The sequence below is a fragment of the Haplochromis burtoni genome, unplaced genomic scaffold, assembly GCF_018398535.1.
Source record: "Haplochromis burtoni strain Fernald_Lab_line unplaced genomic scaffold, NCSU_Asbu1 Contig_267, whole genome shotgun sequence".
NCBI lineage: Eukaryota > Metazoa > Chordata > Actinopteri > Cichliformes > Cichlidae > Haplochromis > Haplochromis burtoni.
In genome coordinates, this window is record NW_024582628.1 from 435897 (window position 1) to 456235 (window position 20339).

Here is a 20339-nt window from a genome sequence, read left to right on the forward strand (position 1 = left end):
AAAAAAAAAAAAAAAATCCCACATGCATACTACCCTTTAGGGCTAAGCCCCGGGTGTTTCAAATGTCTGGCTCCGCACAATGAAAACGTCATCAGGGCTGATCCGCGGCACAGAACACTGTACAAGTCTTCTAGTTCTGGGCTTCCTCTCTTTTAACTGACATATTAATATAAGAAACTAGCAGAATAACAAAGTCACTCATTTCATGTCCTTCTGGAGCAGGTTCAGCAAATGACAGATCTGATGCAGAGACAGAGGTTTTTATTAGGTGTCTCAGTCACATCATGTGCTCTGTCTGATTAATCAAGTGGCCTAAAGAGGCTCAACATAATGCATCTCCCCATGCCAAGACATAAACAACTTTCCTCTCTCTATAAGTTTGGTTAGTGCCGTTCCATCCATTCACTCAGCTCTCTGGAAGCTACTGAGACCCGCGGAGGCTTGTGCGATTCTCCCAAAACAGAGTGACAAATGCAAAGCGGCACACAGAACAAATGCACTGAGGAGAGCTGCCACATAGGCTGCCACTTCTCATGCAAGATGTTACGAAAGGAATTTGTCACCATTCTGCATCACAAATAAAATTTCACAGTGGTAAACGGTGGAGTAATTGGATTGAAACGGCTACTTTGGTGGTATGAGTCAAACTCGTCTCCCATTGCCTAATTAAAAGTGTTGTTGAGTCGTCACCAGTAAACCCACAGAGATCAATTATGGCAACTCAGCAACATTACAAGCAAAGACCAACCCACATGTTTCATCACTGGGAGTCCCACTGACAATGCACAGCCTCAGGTAATTGGTGGTATGCAGGCAGTTCTGCTGCCAGACAGGATGTCCATTCGTGAGCATGACAGAAATTGCACACACCTCTCTCCTCTTTGTCCACCAATTACACTGGGAGCGCAGTGCTTTGATGTGAGTGGCTTTGATTGGCAGCCATCCCCCATTCAAGGCGCTCATCATTTCAGCAGGAAGTAGATCAGAATAATCTCGCACGTGCTCCATTTCACCCGGATAGCCACCGCCACCCACTAATTTCCCCTGAGTGTTATTTGTATCGCTGTAAACCTGTTATCATTTAAGAGATAAAATGATGCCAGAACATGTCTCTATTGGACATGTTCTGGCTTCTGGAAGAAGGAGGGACCTTAGCTCACTTGCTGGCAAGAGGGACAAATTTATTTCATTTCAACAAGATGAAAAACTATTTTAATAATGCACAGACATGAGGTTTTGCTTCTTTAGATAACCAGTTTGTGTCAGCAAAGACAGGATCATGGCTGCGCCATCAAACGTGCTGCTCTCTGACAGTTATGCAAATTTGGTTTATTTTCTGCTCTGATTTCTTAAAAAGAAGGTTTGCCTTTGCACTCTCCTGTCAAGCCAGCTTGCTACAGAGGAGTCTGTCCTTTACAACAGTGGATGTTTACAACACAAACTTAATAAGTGCCTCTGGTCACTCCGTTCACCTTTGTGCTTGTCCCTTATTGAGCAGAGATAGGAGTCAGACAGGATGGCTTGGATCTAAAGTCATCGGGACATCTGATTTATTTTAAATAGCATCTACAATAATCGACTGTACATTGATTCTAAATGCGTTGCTATTTGTTTTTCCCTCCTGTGCCTTTTGTGTCTTCTGATAGTAAATGTAAATATGTGTATGCATCAAAACAACCACAGAACTTGCAGTGATGCATCTTACGTTAAATAAAGGAGGTGCTTTGTATAAGTCTGAAGGGAGCTGTTAAAACTTTCCTGTCTGCTTGGTATATAGGAAGCTAAGCCAATGGTGTGTTAGCTTTAAACCATGGAGATGGCTTCCTGGTTTTGTCCAGAGGTCATTTCTTTTAAATTAAATGAAAACATAACAGTGGTTGTCATTTTGGTAATTTCGTTAATAATCACATTGACAGTGCTCTGGGCCCATTATCTTCCTATTGTAAGACAAAAAACCTCGATGGTTCCTTCAAACTATGTGGGCAGGTGACAGCAGTAGTCCAATCCAGCTTTTTTCATTTAAGACAGCTAGCTAAGGTAAAGCCTTTATTACTTGCAGACTGGACTACTGCAATTCGTTGTACTTTACTCTTTATCGTCTGCAGCTGGTCCAAAATGCAGCTGCTCGTCTGCTAACTGGCACTAAACGGTAAGATCATATTACCCCACTTTTAGCATCTCTACACTGGCTTCCTTACAGGATCCAATTTAAACTCTTACTCCTTGTTTTTAAGGCACTTAACGCCCGAGCCCCTTCGTACCCGTCTGAGCTCCTATTTATTTATTTATGCTCCAGAGAAAACCATGAGGTCCAGTTCAAAACTAATGTTATCCATTCCACGGACTAAACTGAAGTCTTGTGGCAACAGGTCCCAGAGGAATAGTCTACCCTTAAATATTAGATCTGCACAAACACTTGATCACATTTTTATGGTCACACTTTGACCCAAGCATTTTGGTTTCAACAGCCTTAGTTGTTTTTTATAGGTGTTTTCCTTTAGTTATTTTATTTATTTATTTATTTTTCTATATTTTACTGCATTATTTTACATTGTTAAGCACTTTGTGCAGCATGGACTATTTGGAAATGTGGTATATAAATAAACTTGACCTATTTCCTGCACCTTATCGACACTGTGACCCCAGGAAGTGAATGTAGTTGAAAGATAAATAGGGTGTGTCCGCATTCATGGACTGCATCCTCCTGAGGCCGCATTTGTAGGCAGATTATGTCACAGCGACGCACCGAAGGCTGTCCAAATTCAAAGACTCCTGCGAATGCAGCCGACAAATGCGTCCTCCTTTTCCCCGAATTTGAAGGATGGGTCGGGTGTGTCCTTCGTGGCCCACCGTATCCCAGAATTCATAGCGCGGCCCAGCCAAATTCCAATTTTTACTCTTTTTGGGTCACAAAATAAACTTTTAAGATATTTTCAGGTGAGAATGTAGCTGTGTAAACTTCAAATATCTGCTCGATTTATCAAGACATCACATTTTTGCAAAAGTGCTCCGATGTTCTTGGTTTAAAGTTATAGTTTTCACACAGCTGAACAAATGTCAAATAGAAAACTGATTAAACAGAATTTACTCCATCCAGTGTCCTGTTATATTTTCAATAGAAATGGGCAGATGGCCAAGTTTATGAAACTCTACCGAGACAGCTGTTGATGCAAAACTGAAGGCTAGACCGTCCCATTTCACAGCTGCTCACTTCCGGCCCACATAGACTGCGAAGGTCTGGTCCTCAAGAGGATGCAGCCTATGATGTGGACGCCCCCATAGGCCTGGTCTCAGAGCTGAACCGTGCTAGCTAGGTTACGCTAACTTCCAGCCTCAGACAATCCAAGTTAACCAGTTCATGGAACAAACATGGAACTATTTGTTATAGCAGCGGTTGGTGAGGCGATTAAAGGCTTTTATTTATATCTTATGTAATTTTCTTTTTTGATCCCAATGTACAGCACTTTCTGTCAGCTGTGGTTGTTTTGCTTTATAAATAAAGGTGATTGATTGATTGTTAGTACACTTCTGTGCACTACACTGTGCATATGCTATGCGAGTTATGTGGTGCATGAATTCCAACAGGTCAGTGTTTGTAACAATCACAGAGACGAGCTTTCAAATGTAGGATACTGAAACTGGGCAGTCAAGCAAAGTGAACTATGCAGGTAGACAAAAATGTCATGCAGGAAAAGAGCAACGAGGAACTGAAAAAAGGGGCAGAACTGGAAGACTGCTAGGAAACCAGAAAGTGTGATGCTAAGCACTCAAAGATAATCTGGCCAGCATGAACACATTTATTTTAATTCTTCTAAAGTGAAGATTACACATGGACACAAAGTAAAGCCAAGCACATGTAATGTTGTTGCCTAAAAAAAGACTCTCTTCTTGTTAGCTAGCTAGCTTGACAATGGAACTAGAATAGACACAAATCTTTCTACTACTTGGGTAAAACTAAATAACGGTCTTTCTGTTATGTGCGTTGCTAGACCACAGTAAGGGCTAAACATATCATGCTGTACAAGTAAGCCATTGGTTTTTTTTTTTACCTGTTACAAAGGCTGGACATGTCTCCTTGATACAAGATGTTTGCATAAATAGAAGATTTTGTGTGTTGTTATGTTGATATGTAGATACTAACAGTAATAGATGATATGATAAACGTGTAATGTTTGAAGCAAAGACTAAAATTATAAAATTTTGCAAAACCTTTAAGAAACAGCTCAAGAAAAACATTCCACATACCATGTGCCACTAAGCATTCACAGACTATAACCTTGATGTACTAAGGCCTGCTTTGTAAGAGCTGCTCTTCAATAAAGCTTAAAACCTAATCACAGTTATGTGAAAAACAACTGTAGGACTTGAAGAGTTTTTACCAGAAAAGCAGTAGGAAGGCATCTCTACCTAATTTTTATATTGCATTGCCATCTCGGCAAACAGTGCTTGTGGTCACCCAAGTGGGTTGTAGAGAGCTTAAATTCTGACCTTCAAATTGTGCTGGCCTTGAATTTCAGTGTCTACAATGGGAAACCACTTAGCAAGAATCAAAGCACACAGGTCGGTAAGTAGAACTCGAACCTGAGAGGAGTGAAATATTTCTGAAGGTTTATACTCAGTATTTTTAGACGTTAGCAGCACTCAGGTAGCACTGAGCTGGTACAGGTGAAGATTCAGTTTGCAGTATAGCATCTGAGGTGCCTTCTGTATGTACTACTGTAAATGTTACACTGAGGTATGACCTCCATGTCTGGCTTCCATTCTGTGTTGTATGCATCAAAGATTGTTGCTTGCTCTGCACCTTGCACTTTCTGCTCTTTGTAATAAAAAAGATTTATATGTTGGATAACAAGCATCCTGCCAAGAAAGGAAAACATTCCTTGCACCCTTGAGAGAGCAGTAACTAACACTCGGAGACACTATTGGACCCCCATATTAAACACAACAAACAAACCATATTCTCATTTGCATCGAGTTCAGTGTCCTGAATCAGATTTGCGAACATGGTTGCAAGATTGTGCCTCATGTGAAAAAACCCGTCATGTGTCGCTGCTCAAAACAGCTACGAATAAAGCAATAAATAGAACGACACTTCCTCTTCTCATTATGAAGGTTTGCAAAGGGGGAATCGCACTCGGTGAGCTCATTGTTAAAGGTGTTTTCTCTCTACGTGAGGCGGTGTTTCTGGCTGCACACAATGCAGCATATAGAGCAAAGCAATGATTGCATTATCATTCACAACAGCTTCATGAATGATACAGAGCAGGGATGCATTTGCAGTTTCTCCGTCTCCAGAGACCAATGTATAAAAGCTTCTTAAGCAAAGTAATTTCAGTCGTACACAGAGAGGGAAAAAATGCCCATCCCTCCACACGGAAACAGCTTTGGTTCAAAGGATCGTCTTAAAGGAGCGAATGCTTGGGCAGCATCAAAAGTTGGGAGATGGAGTAGGAGATGATCTCGTGATCGAAAGACCTGACTGCTCCGCCACAAGCAGAGACTGTTACCTGCTACCGTCACAGTGACAGATTGTTTTTGTATTTTCTTTCTTGTCTAGATTTAAAATCAGTGTGAGTGTGGGAATTCCCTTCAGCGCAATTATTCAGCATATAGAGCAGCTCGATAGAGTTCGACAGGCGTGTCTTACGGTTTGAAATAGATGCAGTGAGACGGAGGATGTATAACCGTAGCAAACAAGGAAAATATTGGAGAAGTTTATTGTAGGTAAAGTTTTCCCTTCAGCGTGTTTTATGTTGCGAAATGGTGCGTTCTAACCCAGCGGTCCCCAACCTTTTTTGCGCTTGGACCGCTTTATGTCCGACAATATTTTTACGGACCGAACTTTAACATGTTGCGGATAAATACAACAAAATAAAACCAGTACCGGTACCAAAAAAGAACAATTATTCATAACACACGGGGAAAGACCCAGGGAAACAGAGTTAACGATAAAAATCCTGAAAACCATAAATTTCACACCCGAGCCTCAACTCTAGCGGCCCGGCACCAAACCGGTCCGTGGCCCGGGGGTTGGGGACCACTGTTTTCCCCTAAACCTTTGATGCCTAAACTTGAACTTCAGCTGGTCATCTTGACTGCGTCTATGAGCCTAAATACATATAAAGCTGGAACGGAGTACCCGCTAAGGTTGCTGTTGATGCTCACATCACTAACAAGGCGATGTGTTTTATAGTGAAAGGGTCAGTCAGCAGCAAGAATATCGCTCCACATGCAAATTGGCTTCTTTCTTTGGTTGACCACGAGAACATTGCATGATGTCACGTGGATAAATCAATGCTCAAAGGACTGGACACAAATAGAGGATCTCTGAGTAAGGCTTCAAAGCAGTGATTTTCAGAGGTCAGCCCTATGAACATGTTTCATGTTACGCATTATAAAGACTAAGGGCCAAGAATCAGAAAAGACGAGTCATGGGTTACATTCCTACTCGTGACTGCACTGTGATCAGTAAGAGAAGGGTGCTTTGAAAAAGAAATGACATAAAGTTTAAAGGACAGAGATAAGGTAGAGGTGAAAGACTGAAGGAGAAAGAAATACACCAAAGAAAATGTCTTAGTTCATTTCAAACATTTGATCTTTTCTTTTTTTTTAATAATTCATTGGAGTATTAAATTAGAGCTTTTGGATATGGGATGTGTTTAAATTCATGTCACTTAGATGACACCTAATAAGAAACATGTTAGTCACTGGTACTGATCTACATCCTTTGAACAATCATCAGAGAATAGAAATTAATGCCAAGAGGAAGGCTGTATATGAATAGCACATTATTATGAGCCATTCAGAGGACAGCCTAACTGTATTTTATCTTAAGATGAAAAATCTAAGTGATACAGTTTAGGAAATTTAAATGTGTCAATTTTGACTATCAAGTACAATTTTATGGTGCATTTAGAGCCTCGTATTCACTGTCAGCTGTGCAATTATTGATCAGTCTTACTGGCGTATACATACTATGGTGGGAGCAGCAGGGCAGAGAGCACATCTAGTTCTCACTGGGTTTCAGAGCTCAGAGTTGTGAGAGAATCATAAGAGAGCAACTATCAGCCTCTGGGCTTAAACACGCCAGATGTGAGGAATAATGTGTCATGCGACTCAGTTTTCGCAGTGGCATGCTGAGCATATTGTACCGAAGGTAAAAACGGTGAAGTGTTGGCTCATATGGATATCAGCAGACTCTCTGTATCATTTCCAGTCTGTGGATTCATCGAAGGAAGCGCGGAAATTTTGTTCTACAACACTGCAAATTTCACTGAGGAAATGCATTCAAGTTTACTATAAAACAATATACAGTCAAATGCATTTCTTTACATTGTGTATATATTTTTGTTATAAATTCTTGATGAACGTTTTTACTTACATTGTTCCTTATTATTCATAATTCTTTTTAGCTTCAGAGTTTTTGTACCAGGGGGTCGTGTTTACCCCCACAGGCACGATTCACTAGCTTTGCAAAGCAGCAGACTGCTCACTCTGCCTCTGGAAATTTCCAGCAGGGTTCATATTTCTGGCTTTCTCTCACTAATATAGTTGGGGGGATTTGTTTTCCAAAATTCCCTTTGGCTGATATATATATATTTTTTTGCTTTAAAATACTAAAATAAACCAAATCTTGTAAACCAAAATAACAATTGTGCTTCCCATCTTTACTGCACATAATCGTCTTGGTTTCCTGCAAGGTAATGTAAAATGCCAGAAGGCGTTTGTTTGTAACTGGATTTGCTCTGCATTAGATTATCCTCAAACACAAATGTAGTGAAATGGACTGGTACTAAACAGTCCACTGGGGCAACATTACACATCTTTGTTAACAGTAACAGTGGTAGAAAGTTTGAAAAATGCTCTGTGGCATCCATAATATTACAAAATTGTATGATATGTAGATATTTCTGTGTTTTTTAAAACAGATTCTTCTTCCTCGTTATATTTTATGCAAAGGTGTAATTGTTGTGTTTTGTTTGGCAAGTAGGTAGTTTCATCATTTGCAGTTGTTTTTTTTGCCTGTTACGATCACATTGACAGTTCTACTTGCCCAGAGCGAGGCCTGTAATCCCAAAGGTGCTACGGAGGAAACAACCGGCTCTCAGTGCTGGAGCTGTTCCAGCGATTATCATGAGGAATGTGAGGTCCTTGGACAATAAGATGGACGAGCTTAGCGAGCTGATTAAGACCCAGAGGGAACACAGTGAGTGTGGTTTGATGTTTTTCATGGAGACACTCACGTTCCCCAGACTACAGTGTCACACTACCTGGCTTCGGGAGTTTTCGTGCAGACAGGGACGTTAATCTAAGAGAGAAGAGGAAATGTGGAGGGACTGCACTGTGTGGGGATGAAACCCAGCGTAGTCCTGGATATTTTACCATAAAGAGATGTTTCTGTGGCCTGCATGTTGAGCTGTTAGCTGTCGATCACACATCCATCTTAGTCGCAGAGAGAAACAGAAACGCTGCTGCTATTTGAATTCAGTTTAAATCAAGATCATATTCGCATTCGTCCGTCCGCTGCCACAGAGGTCATCAGAATGACTGTGGGTGTGGTGAATGACTATGGATCATAACCATCCTGCCCATCTGTGGGTATTATTTTATTAAGCTCCCTGGTGTAATATCTTTAGGTTTTGGTTTATAGAGCCGTTCAATTTATTTGAACCTTTCTGAGCTATTTTTGGTACAGTGTACAAATTTACAGGAGAAGCTGTCTTTTATAGCCTGTTCTGGTTATAACAAATGTACCTGGGTTGATTTTCTTTTAATTACCTGCTTCATTTTGTTAGGACGTGCATTATAGTTTGCTATAGCCGTGGTTGCATTGACAGGCAGGTCAAATGGGCTCTCAGCCGTCTGCTAGGTGTCATCTCAGCCACCTCATGCAGTGTTTGTTGTGTTTGTGCCTTTTGGGGAATTTTTTTCAATACAATTATCTGACAAATAATCTGGTTTGCTGTGTGGTTTACAGCCACATTAGCCCCTCCAGTTGGCCTATGTTCCATTTTTGAGTAAAATTGCATCTTATTTTTATGTTAATTAGCACATATTAGCAGGTACTATGTGTCTGTGGGATACTCCTGTACTCAATACTCGATACTCAATTCAACTAAAACACATCACAGATTTTTAACTGTCATTTTTTAAAAATATGTTGTTTATTCAAAATGTATCAACTGCTTAGATTTAGGCATTAAAAATGACTTCATTATGTTAAAAAAAAAAATCAGGGATTTGGTTGAAATGCAGTGATTTTCTTAGTTTATAGCTGTTTTTGGGTGACTACTTCACATTTTACTAAACTATAAGCATTAAAGTAGACAGTTTGGTGTGGTTTGGTCCAATGCCTACTCATTCTTGGTCTTACCTTGCTCGCCATAACTTAAAAAATTCCTGGAAATATTCCTGCTGTTAGTATAACCTAACTTTATTTCTCTTTATGCTGTAATTGGAACACCAACATTCTCTTGCGTCTCTCACCTATCTCAATTCCAACAATGTGTCTGCTAGAGGCGGGCAGATTGATCGAGGTATTGATATCAAGGCTGGTATTGGTATCATATTGATACTACTGTGACAGGATCAATACTTTGTTTCTGTTCCCCAAGTTCAGGATGTAGCCAAATGAATTATGTTAAATTATTGTTGTTGTTTGGAAATGAAAAATGTGCTACTCTCCCCTGCATACGCTGCCTTTAGAGGCTAAGAGTCTGTGTCAGTATCACAGTATATACACTCGGTATTTGACTGATACCAAAATATGCAGTATCACATGCCACTAATGTCTTCACAGAAGAAGTACTACCTACTCTATAAGTACTTATGAGTACTCACTCATAAATATTTATAGTTTCCAGCGTCCTTCTCAAAAAGGCTTGTCTAGTTTTTCATGCATGGCTGTTTTCATTTTTGCCATTTTTGGATAGAACCACAGTTGAGATGCAGACAGGACATATAGGACAAGAGAAAAGGCTACAACAAGCAACAAAAGTCCCCAGCCAGAGTCAGACTGGGGACGATGCAGTTACATGACATGCTTAGCCATCAGGGAGTCCCTGCATCCTGTTATTTAAATTTCATGGCATGATGCTGGTGCTATAAAATTTTGAAGGACGAATCTAAAAACATAACCGCGGCAGCAGCAGCTGTGGTGTATCCGGAGCCAGAGGGATCCTCTCTGTCAAAGCGGAGCACAGCAGGCTAAAAGATGGACTCTGTGTGAGGAGGACTGAATGATTCCTGAGTGAAATGCTTTTCTCTGTATCTGCTGGCAGTGTGCGCTGAGCAGGCATCCAAAAAGAACTCTAAATCCAGTCAGAAACACCATTGCTTCTCAGTATGAAGCCGCTGGCAGCACAAAGACCTAAAGCAGCTCAGCTTACTGTGTGTTTGTCTTTCATATCTTTTTTTCTTATTTGCAGTAAGCATCCCGCTACTTTTGGATGGCTACCTACCTGGTGATTTGAGAAAGGATGGTGAGGATAGAGCAGACACGCATAATCAAAAACAGGACGTCCCCTTGCTCTTCCTGTGTTGTTGTTTCTTTGCTTTTTGTATTTTAAGTATTGTGGGGTTTTTTGCCCGATGATAACATGTATAATATGTGTGAAATATTTGATCCTATCACTTTGTAGAGATTAGATAACCAAAAACATGGAGCAGCAAATATCAGAGCCTCAGTAAAAGTCATATTTTCTGAACTCAAATAAGATAACAGATGCTTTTGTGTTGCGTGTTGTCAGATTTAATATCATTCGGTCTCAGAAAAGCAGCTGATTCCATCACCTTTAGAGCTGCTTGTTACAGCAGCCAAACTGTTGCTGTCCACAGACGTAACACGCTGAAGTGAAAATGAAATTAACCAGGCTTAGTTGAGTTGCTCGAGTACAGACTGTTAGGACCAGTTTCATGCAGTCGTTTCAGATTTACTGTTTACCGCAGCGGCAGCAGTGTGTATCTCAGCAGAAGGACACCTCATGAAAATGTCACATGCAATTAAAAGAGGATGGAGCAGCTCAGGCTCTAAATAATTCAGACAATAGAGCGTGATCTGGAAATTGGCTCCACATACTGCAGCGCTGCACTTTTGCCTTCACAGACCTGATTTTGTTTGTTTGTTTGTTTGCTTTTTGTTTCGACAGAATGCTGCTTGCTGGGATAAATCTAGAACAGCATCATACTTGAGTAATTCTTCATATACACAGTGCCATTTTCTATTTTTACATAGACATATTTACGATTATATTTATTGTGCAAATGATGCCAGAGGCTGACTGGTCACCATATTATCCTCTGTAAAGAGCTGGATTACAGTTCCAGCAATCAGACTTCAGAGCCAAACTTAAGTAAGTAATGATCTTGAAGGGACTCTGACCAACAGGGCGTTTTCATGAAAACAAAGGCTATTTTTTTTAGTGTTTCATAATCATAACATATTGAGTGACTTTCCCACATGGAAAACTTCTCAGATATACACAATTATTATTAGTCATTTGTATGTATTACACGACATATGCCTCATGCTCTGTATAAAATGCCTTCTGCATTTTACCTGTAAAAGATGATTTGATGATTCACGTACAAGTTGTGTAAAAAAGAAATTGAGCTGAAACTGACTGTTTTCATTGATATTGTTCACATTCAGCCTTAAAACAAAAGAAATCCTTTCTCTGTGACTTAGGGTTGGACATGCAACTGGCACACTATTCTGTGGGCTGATCATACTTAGAAGCTTTGTGGGTCCCGGTGAACTCAGAAGCGAGTATGGCAGATTGTTGTAGTCACGACACCTTTTGCATTAAAGCCAGCAGCCTTACAACCCACCAATCGAAAACAATACCCTTCTACCTTGCAAAATCAAGACAGGCCTGGCTTTGATGTCTTCCTTAGGCCCAGAAAGCGCTGCCTGCTTCTTGGACAAGTTCACAGACTAACAGGATGGCACTTTTTAAGTTTTTATTGTTAAAAGTATCCTCAGCTGGTAGGGCTGAACAAATTTCTCGAGTCTTGTATACTAATTTACATTGCAGAATCATGGCCCACACATCCTGCAGCCAGGGCAGTACCTGCACTATTTGTTCATCAGATTTAAAGTGCAAAGTATCCATTTTAGTGTCACAAAAAATTGAGAGTGTTATCAAATGCCAGCTTAGACTGCAGAGCAGCGGGAGCCACACAAAGAACATTGCTGGGGTTCCAGGTGCCGTTATTTCAACTTCACCTCTGCAACTCCAACTCTTTCTTCCCTATCACACTCCTCCCTCTTCAGCTGGAAGCATGCTAGACAACATCAACCTAGCATTAGCCATAGCCAAGCGAAGACTGCAGAAAGTGAGTCAAAGTGGGGGCGTGTCATCGGCCTGTTCTCAGTTAGTACCTGTACAACAGGTGCAGAAGCAGGCGGTACTATAGTCTACCCTGACAATAGGGAAACACGTCTAGTATAGCCACCACGTCAGCCCCTGCCAAGCTAGGATATTTGATAAATGCTAGCAAGTTAACAATCCCCTTCTCTACTAAACCAGACACCGGGGCTGCCAGTGATTCACTCACAGCTGTTGAAAAACTGACACCAAAGAAAGATGCCACCTCATTAAAATACTTTTTCCTAGAAACTGGTTGAGTGAATAGAAGAAGCAACAGCCAAACCTACATACAGGTCAGCTAACCTAGAGCTAATACCCTGCTGATTAGCCAATCTGAAAAACACAGCAGTAAGGAGAACAATAACAATTTCAGTGGTCTTCTAAGATCTTAAATCCTATATATTTGATAGTAATATATATCTATATATCTATATATCTATATATCTATATAGATATATAGATATATATACACATATATACATATATACATATATACATACATATATATATATATATATATATAGATATATATGAACTGAAATGTAACTGTTTAACTGGAGCCTAACACATTAGGGTTACTTCACAAAGCAGAAAGCCTGCCTTAGAAAGCCGAATCTGGGGTCACTATATGATATGCAAATTATATAGCATATGTTGGCCTTTGCTTCTTGTTAAAGCTGTCACTTGTGAATCATACAAATTTATAAACTGGTACTGTTCACATAACGAGAGAAGCCTGTGATAAATGAGCTCTTTTAAGGAAATTAGTGGCCTTTTTGCTTTCAGGCTAATCGTTCCCACAGATGAAAGACCAAAGAGAGATATTATCTTGGGATTCAATCCAAGGCCAGTAGTGCAGCTTCAAATGAGTGTTCAAACTACAGTGAATCATTCAATGAGCACTGACTTTTTCTATCATTTCCCCAGCAGCCCACCATGTTCGAACTGGCACCTGCGAGGTGGTGGCGTTGCACCGCTGCTGCAACAAGAACAAAATTGAGGAGCGGTCGCAAACTGTGAAGTGCTCCTGCTTTCCCGGACAAGTGGCAGGCACCACCAGAGCTGCCCCATCGTGCGTAGATGGTATGTTCCAGTAACCGAATATTTCATTGGCAGTGTTCACCTTTTTTTTTTTTTTTTTTTTTTTTGCTGATACTCCATCCCACAGATTTTGAGGGAGACTTGCTGAGGTCAGTGATAAATGCCAGTACATACAGTACCAAGTCTACTATTGAAGGAATATGCTAAAAGAGTACAATTTCTTATCAGTCACAGCATAGACAAATGAACCAACACATATCCCCTTTTTTCAATACGTTTTAGACATTGTTCTGTTTTTGTAGTCCATTTATAAAATGAAGAAAACAGAAACACAGTTATATCAGCTTCCCAACGCCTAAGATGGCATAGTTATGACTCGTTTTATTCAACTAAAGCTCAAAATCCTCAAAACACTTTGTAACTGCTTCTGTGCTTGATACATCCTGTGGAATACACAATGAACGTGTAATTAAAACTCATTGAAATATTCTCACAGTTTGAGGTGTCCTGATGAAACCCCAGGGCTTTGCAGAGACTCTCCTGAAGGGTTTTTAAAGTGACTGATAAATGAATGTGACGCTGTCCAATGCAGACTGTAAAGTCGATGACCCAGAAGGTCTCTTAGCATGCTAATGTGTCAGCTGAAGTGGCTGCTTCGCTTTGGTTTGAAAAGCACGGATTTCTGGCTAAACTCTGGACCCAGTCGTGTTTGACCTATTCCTTGACATTTTAGTATTGACATTTTCTGCAAATTAGAGCTGTGAGCCACTGGCCTCAGTTTAAAGCTCCATGGGTGATCTCAGAGAAGAATGATCAGCACTTAACCTTTTAATTATTCTTTCTTCCTCAACCAGGGATTACCTTTAGCTGCACTCAGTGTGAGACAATCTCCACTTTATATGAAGATAAATGAACCTGCAGACATCTGAGAAAACATGAAGCGATCTGAAGGTGTAATTTTAGAGAGGCAGCTACAGAAGATACCCAAAAACTTTACTGAATGGATTTTGTACTACCATATTGTTGTATAGCCACTTAACAAAACAGGCTTTTACATCTTTGCCTTGATAATCTGATAATGGGCGATTATCAAGGCTTTGCAGTGTCTGCAGTGCTTGCTGGTGTTCACTGTGTTGCCAGTTTTGGACCCAGATTACTCCGCGAGGCTCCTGACTATGGTAGCCGTAGTGCTCCGACAATCCATCAAGCGGTGCAGCTTCGTATCTTACCAAAGTCGTACTAAAACATTTGACAGATTTTGAGCGCCGTGTACATCATAAAAGCAGTTCGAGATCAGTAATCACATCCAGAATTCATACAAAAGACGCACCGGATTAGAAGGCGCACTCGATTTTTGTGAAAATTAAAGGATTTGAAGTCAGATCTGCGTGTCTCCAGTGTGATCATTTATGAGTATAAACCCAAGGTCAGTGCATTGATTCAAAGGCATTTTTATGGCTACACTAAAACAATCAAGGAAAAATAAAGCATAACTTTAATTCTTTTTCCCAGATGTTTTCACTCTGAGCTGCCCTCGTGCCTTCACGGCATCATTACCTGTTAAGTGAGATGTATCCCATAGACTTTTGGTATGTTTGTTCATCAATACTCCCATTTCATTTCATGAGAAACCTTTGTGGCTTTTTAATAGCTGCTGTTACACAACCACCATCTGCTTGCAGTTGACCTGATGCACTTTTTACACCACACTGCTGCCATAACCCCAGCTGTGTAATTCAAATTGATTCACTCATGTCATAACTTCTCCATTCTCTGCAATTTAATGGAGTGAGGCTCCAGCGGTATATGTGGATTATAATACCCATTCTCTTCATTAGGAAGTACACTAACAGCAGTGGAGGGGGTTGTGGAACGTGGATAATGACCTCTGTAATAAGCCAAATTTAAATAATGTCTTGTAGATCGCAGCATTAGCGGTTTAATGCTCACTGTTGCAGAGGCAGATGAGTTGGTGTTCTCAATGCAACTCAGTGATTTCCATTTACATGACTGAAGTCACATCTGTTCGTAGTTCCCGTCCCACCCTTACACGTGGATCAGATTTGTCACAAGATTGTTTGAATACCTGAAATAGAGGTGAGTGTTGCCAGTCAAAAAGCAAATCTTACATCATTTAAGACAGCTGTCGGAAGGTGACATGGCTTGCTGAGAGACAGGTATGATGATTTGATTTATATCCGATGGGAACCTTCATCTCAGGCTCATAACGTTGTGTGGAAATGTGCTTGAGACCTAAACAAAAACGGTGTCGAAATGAAATTGCAAAATAAAATGCAAATGACTTTTAATATAAAAACAAAACATTTATGAATTCTAAATGTGTGATGGTAAACATGGTTTTCTTCTTTATTAGTTAGCAATATTCAACAAAGAATCACCTACTTTAGGTTTTCGAGTACATTGTGGCAGACATGTTTGTGACACGGCTGCAGGAGAAGCCGATGCAGCTCATCACACCGCCCTGCATAAATAGTACTGGGTCCTGAGTGTGTGGTTGTTGTGGGTGATGTGTGCAGCTGGCAGCGGGAGAGCTGCAGCTGAGTGTGTGAAATAATAATAAAGTACGCTGAAAATGATGGAAATGTGGCGAGTCTGCCGTGGATTTATTACAAGCATATTTTTTTTTACCTTATTTTGACATGTTAAACCAACTGTCTGACTAATCAACAAAACCACTGCAAGCTAGTGATTGACAAATGGCCCAACAGGTCTGTGTGTGACTGAGGTCTTTGTCAACAGAAAGACAACCAATCATGAACATCTGAAGAGTGTGTGCAGTGGCAAATCTTTATAAATGCAAAATAAATTAAGAGAAGAGTTTACACTCATAATCCATTACAGCCATCTTGTTCCTGGTTATTTGTTACTTTGAATCACCTTGTTGTTGAATTGTGCTATACAAATAAACCTGCCTTGCCTTGCCTTTGTGTTTGACTTTTAGTGGGATTGTTGATTATATCCACCTATAAATATATTAACTACTCTTTTTTTTTTTTTAAAACAGTATGCTAAGTTAGCAAATCTGCAGGGACACAATGTCAGTGAAATGTGAAATTAGCTCTGGATTAGCAGCTAAACCAACTTTATCATTCAAAAGTGAAAAAAAGAAATAAGCATGACAGTCTAGTCCTTTATCAGTATTTCCTAACCATAATACTGTGAACAAAGATATTTCCACCTATTTGTTCTTTGACCTTTATGTCTTTTTGTTAGCATCAATAGTGGAACAGAAGTGGTGGTGTCAGATGCATCCGTGCCTTGATGGGGAGGAATGCAAAGTTCTTCCTGATCTGAAAGGTTGGAGCTGTGCTACAGGAAACAAGATCAAAACCACTAAGGTAAGGTTAACCCACAAGTCTTCACTGGTGCCACATCCAAACCTGTTGAATCTGACCTAACCCACTTCAGCTCTACAAGGTCAACAGGCTGCGGCTTCTATTACCGTCATCTCTTCTGCCTTTACCTAAAAACTGATGTTTGCAGTCGGTGCTTGGACCCCCTGGGGCCTGTAATCAATGGGCTGCCATGTCTCCTTAGCACTTTCAGGCCACTTCAAGCACCCAAACTGGCCAATTACTCACTCCAATTACCTGCTTTTAACGTTGTAACGTGATGCCCATATCCTTCACTGTGTTATGATGACCCGTAGACTTCAGTTCTGCCTCTCTCCATGTACTTAATTATTTAAACTGCCTGCACCACACCTGCCGGGAGCCGGGAGCCTGGAGCCTGGGGCTATTGATTAAGGGATTTGTCGAGACCTCAAAATGGGATTATTTTATATTATATATATATATATATATATATATATACATACATCTTTGTAATCATTTTTTGCTTTTAGTGGTCCAGGCTTCTGAGATGAGTGATATCTGGGAACAGATTGAGGTAATTATCACGTGGTGACTGTATTTTCTTTTGTTGTTTGACAGATTTCTGCTGACAGAGACCAGCTTTGGTAACGTCAGATGCTTCACAGCGGCGTCCAGGTGATAAATCTGTTATTGTTCTCCTTATTATATTTGATGTTTCAAACATTTACTTGTCTCAATTCATTAGAATCCTCACTTTCATTTTGAACATAAAGAATTTTCAAAGATGGCTCATTTTTACGTTATAGTCAAATTATATTATTAAGTACATCTCTCCCAGTAACGTAACCACACTAGAGAATTGAATGAGAAGAGGTTTATGATCCAAACACACAACAACAACCTGTTCAAAGCATCAGCATTTCCCAGCGGATTTATCTTGCACACCTTTGAACTCAGTCAGAGAAACAAGTTTCTTAAGTTTCAGATCTTTCTGCAGGCTGCTTAAAGCAGCGGGGGGTCACGCTTTCTTCTTCACCTTTGCTTAGCTTTTCGGGAAAACAGCACAACATAAACTAGGAACTCAGCTATTCTGACCTGTATGGTTGTATCATAAATGCATCGAATGCACCCCAGAAGCACCTCGAGAGTTCAAAATATAAACCACGCAGCGACGGGCTACCACAAAGCTCGGAACCCAGTGGGGAATAGAGTCGGTTTGGAGCACGTCTCAGCAAGAAAAACAGTGTCTGACATGTAAATATGCTGAGACGCAACAATGACTTTTGCACATTTAGAGCCCCAAATGGCAGCAAGAGGTAACAGTTTAAACTGTATCTTTTATACAGATAAACACAGACATCCTCAAAGGTGACAGCAGTAACCTGCGCTGTCTGCGATGCGTTATACCGCAGGGATGAGAGGAAAAAAACTCTAATGTGGGCTAGTGCCGCTTTTTTATTACACTGTTTATAGTTCTCTTATAATTTTATATTTTTAAACCTCTGCTCATCCTCCACATACTCGATTCACGATTCAATTTGAACACATGAAAAAATCTACAGCATCTCACGCTGAGGAGAATCATTACTCTGGGAGATTTGTGTTTTGTTCTTGAAGTCGTTGTAGGACTTTTGTCATGTAATCTACCAAATGACACTGATTGTAAGTTATTGTAGAAAAATGGCAGAGAAAGTAAAAGAAAGAGAAATAAACACCTTCTGGATTGCTCCTAGGATATGCTCAGGCAAATGTTATTGTACAGTACTTTTAGACTCCTTTATTTGTTCATCTATCATCCGTCTGCTTATGATCACTCATTTATGGATTGAGTTAATGGTAATTCACTTCTCTTCTTAAGGTATAGACTACATTACTTTCAGCTCAGGGTAGAAGTAGGACACCATCTCTTTGCTCTGTTGTTCAGTGGATGTGCATATGGAGAATAGTGCCATGTTACCTGCAGGATTTGATAAAGTTGGGGGGAAAAAGTCCACCTTTACTGCTTCCATAGGAATTAAGAGTACAAGTACCAGCCAGGTGATGTTAATTAAATGCACTTGATTAATTGATCATCTGCAAGTGTGAGGACCTCTATAACAGAACCATATTTGGTACCTTGTTGGTCTATTAACGTGGATGTGAATGCTCCAATCGTTCCAGGAGTGGACACACCAGCAAATTCACACCAAAGTCAGACTGTGCAGTGTTTAGAGAAACAGCAACATCTCAGACTCTGAGTTAGCATATTAAAGGTTTATTTAATGACAGTACAATTAGGAAAAGACTTAATGAGCATGGCTTGTTTGGAAGTGTTGCCAGGAGAAAGCCTCTTGTCTCTAAAAAGAACATGGCAGCACAGCGTATATTTGAACAAACCACAAGACCTCTGCATCAATGTCCTTTGAACAGACGAGACCAAAGTGCAGCTGTTTGCCCATAATGCACAGCGGCACATCTGGTGTAAACCAAACACTGCATATCAGCACAAACACCTCATATGAACTATCGAGCACGGTGGTGGCGGGGTTATGATTTGTGCTCGTTGTCTTGGACAGCTTGCTGTGATTTAATGGGCCATGTTCTGCTCTGTATACCAAAATATTTTAGAGCAAAATGTGAGTAGAGCTTGGCTAAAACTGACTGAAATGCTGTGGTGGAACCTTCAGAGAGTTGTACATAAATGAATGGATGCAAACCTCAATGAAATGAAGCAACATTGTAAAGAAGAGCCTCCCACAATGATGTGAGAGGCTCATGAAACCATACAGGAAACAGTTACTTCAAGCTATTACTGCTAAAGGTGGTTCTACAAGCTGCTAAATGATAGGGAGGACTTAGTTTTTTACAGGACTGCACACAGTCATGTGAAAACTTTCTTTTTCATGACTCGACATAGTCATTTGCACTGGAAAGAGCTTTTTCTGGTATAATAAAAGCGCCCTTTGCCTTGCATTCTTCTGGGAGAATCTCATGGCTCTAAACTGCTCTTTTAATTGGAAGAAATTAAAAGTGGGAATATATTAGCTAGCTCACCTTTATCATCAGGAAATAACTAATGCTCCCATACAGAGAGAGGCAGAGACATTTCTTTAAACTGATCACTCAGCATTGCCCTCGGTCTCTCACAGTCACCATCTTTCTGTCTCAGCTGCTGGTGCTAAAAAGCTGCATGCTTTGAAGCAGACTACACTACAATACATCACATGACCTTAATAGAAAGCAGAGGGTCTGTAGTTTTGATGGTATTTCAAATGATTTGGGGATTTCTAAATATCCTCATATACCAGGCATATACCATAATATTGTCAGAGTGCTTGAGCCTATTTGTTTTTGCCTGTGGATCTGACTATGTTAAAGAGTAAAACACAGTGAATCGTGTCTTCAGTACTGGATCAATAGCTTGTTTTGTTTGAATTTAGCAAACGTAATAAACAGGAATGTCTAAAACTAACTGATATGCTGATATTTCCATTGCTATGCTGCCACTGAGATAAAGTGATGTTTTTTTTTTAAGTGAAACTTCGAGGCACAGCCTGCTTAGATTTCAGAGCCATTACATTTCAGAGCGTGAAAAATTGCTATGACAGTCATG

The 20339-nt window shown here is 40.2% G+C and overlaps 1 protein-coding gene across 2 annotated transcripts in view; it reads left to right on the forward strand.

The window, feature by feature from the left end:
• The window catches only part of tafa2 (TAFA chemokine like family member 2), a 97628-nt gene that overhangs the window by 68465 nt on the left and 8824 nt on the right, over nt 1-20339 (forward strand). The window contains exons 3-5 of one of the 2 annotated variants that reach the window (XM_042227549.1): nt 13302-13454; nt 16647-16771; nt 17366-17422. In XM_042227549.1, coding sequence (XP_042083483.1) covers nt 13302-13454; nt 16647-16771; nt 17366-17395 — 308 coding nt within the window. In that variant the 3' untranslated portion in view covers nt 17396-17422. Of the gene's footprint in view, nt 1-13298; nt 13455-16646; nt 16772-17365; nt 17423-20339 lie in introns of both variants that reach the window. The other variant, XM_005939238.3, reaches the window with a different exon arrangement.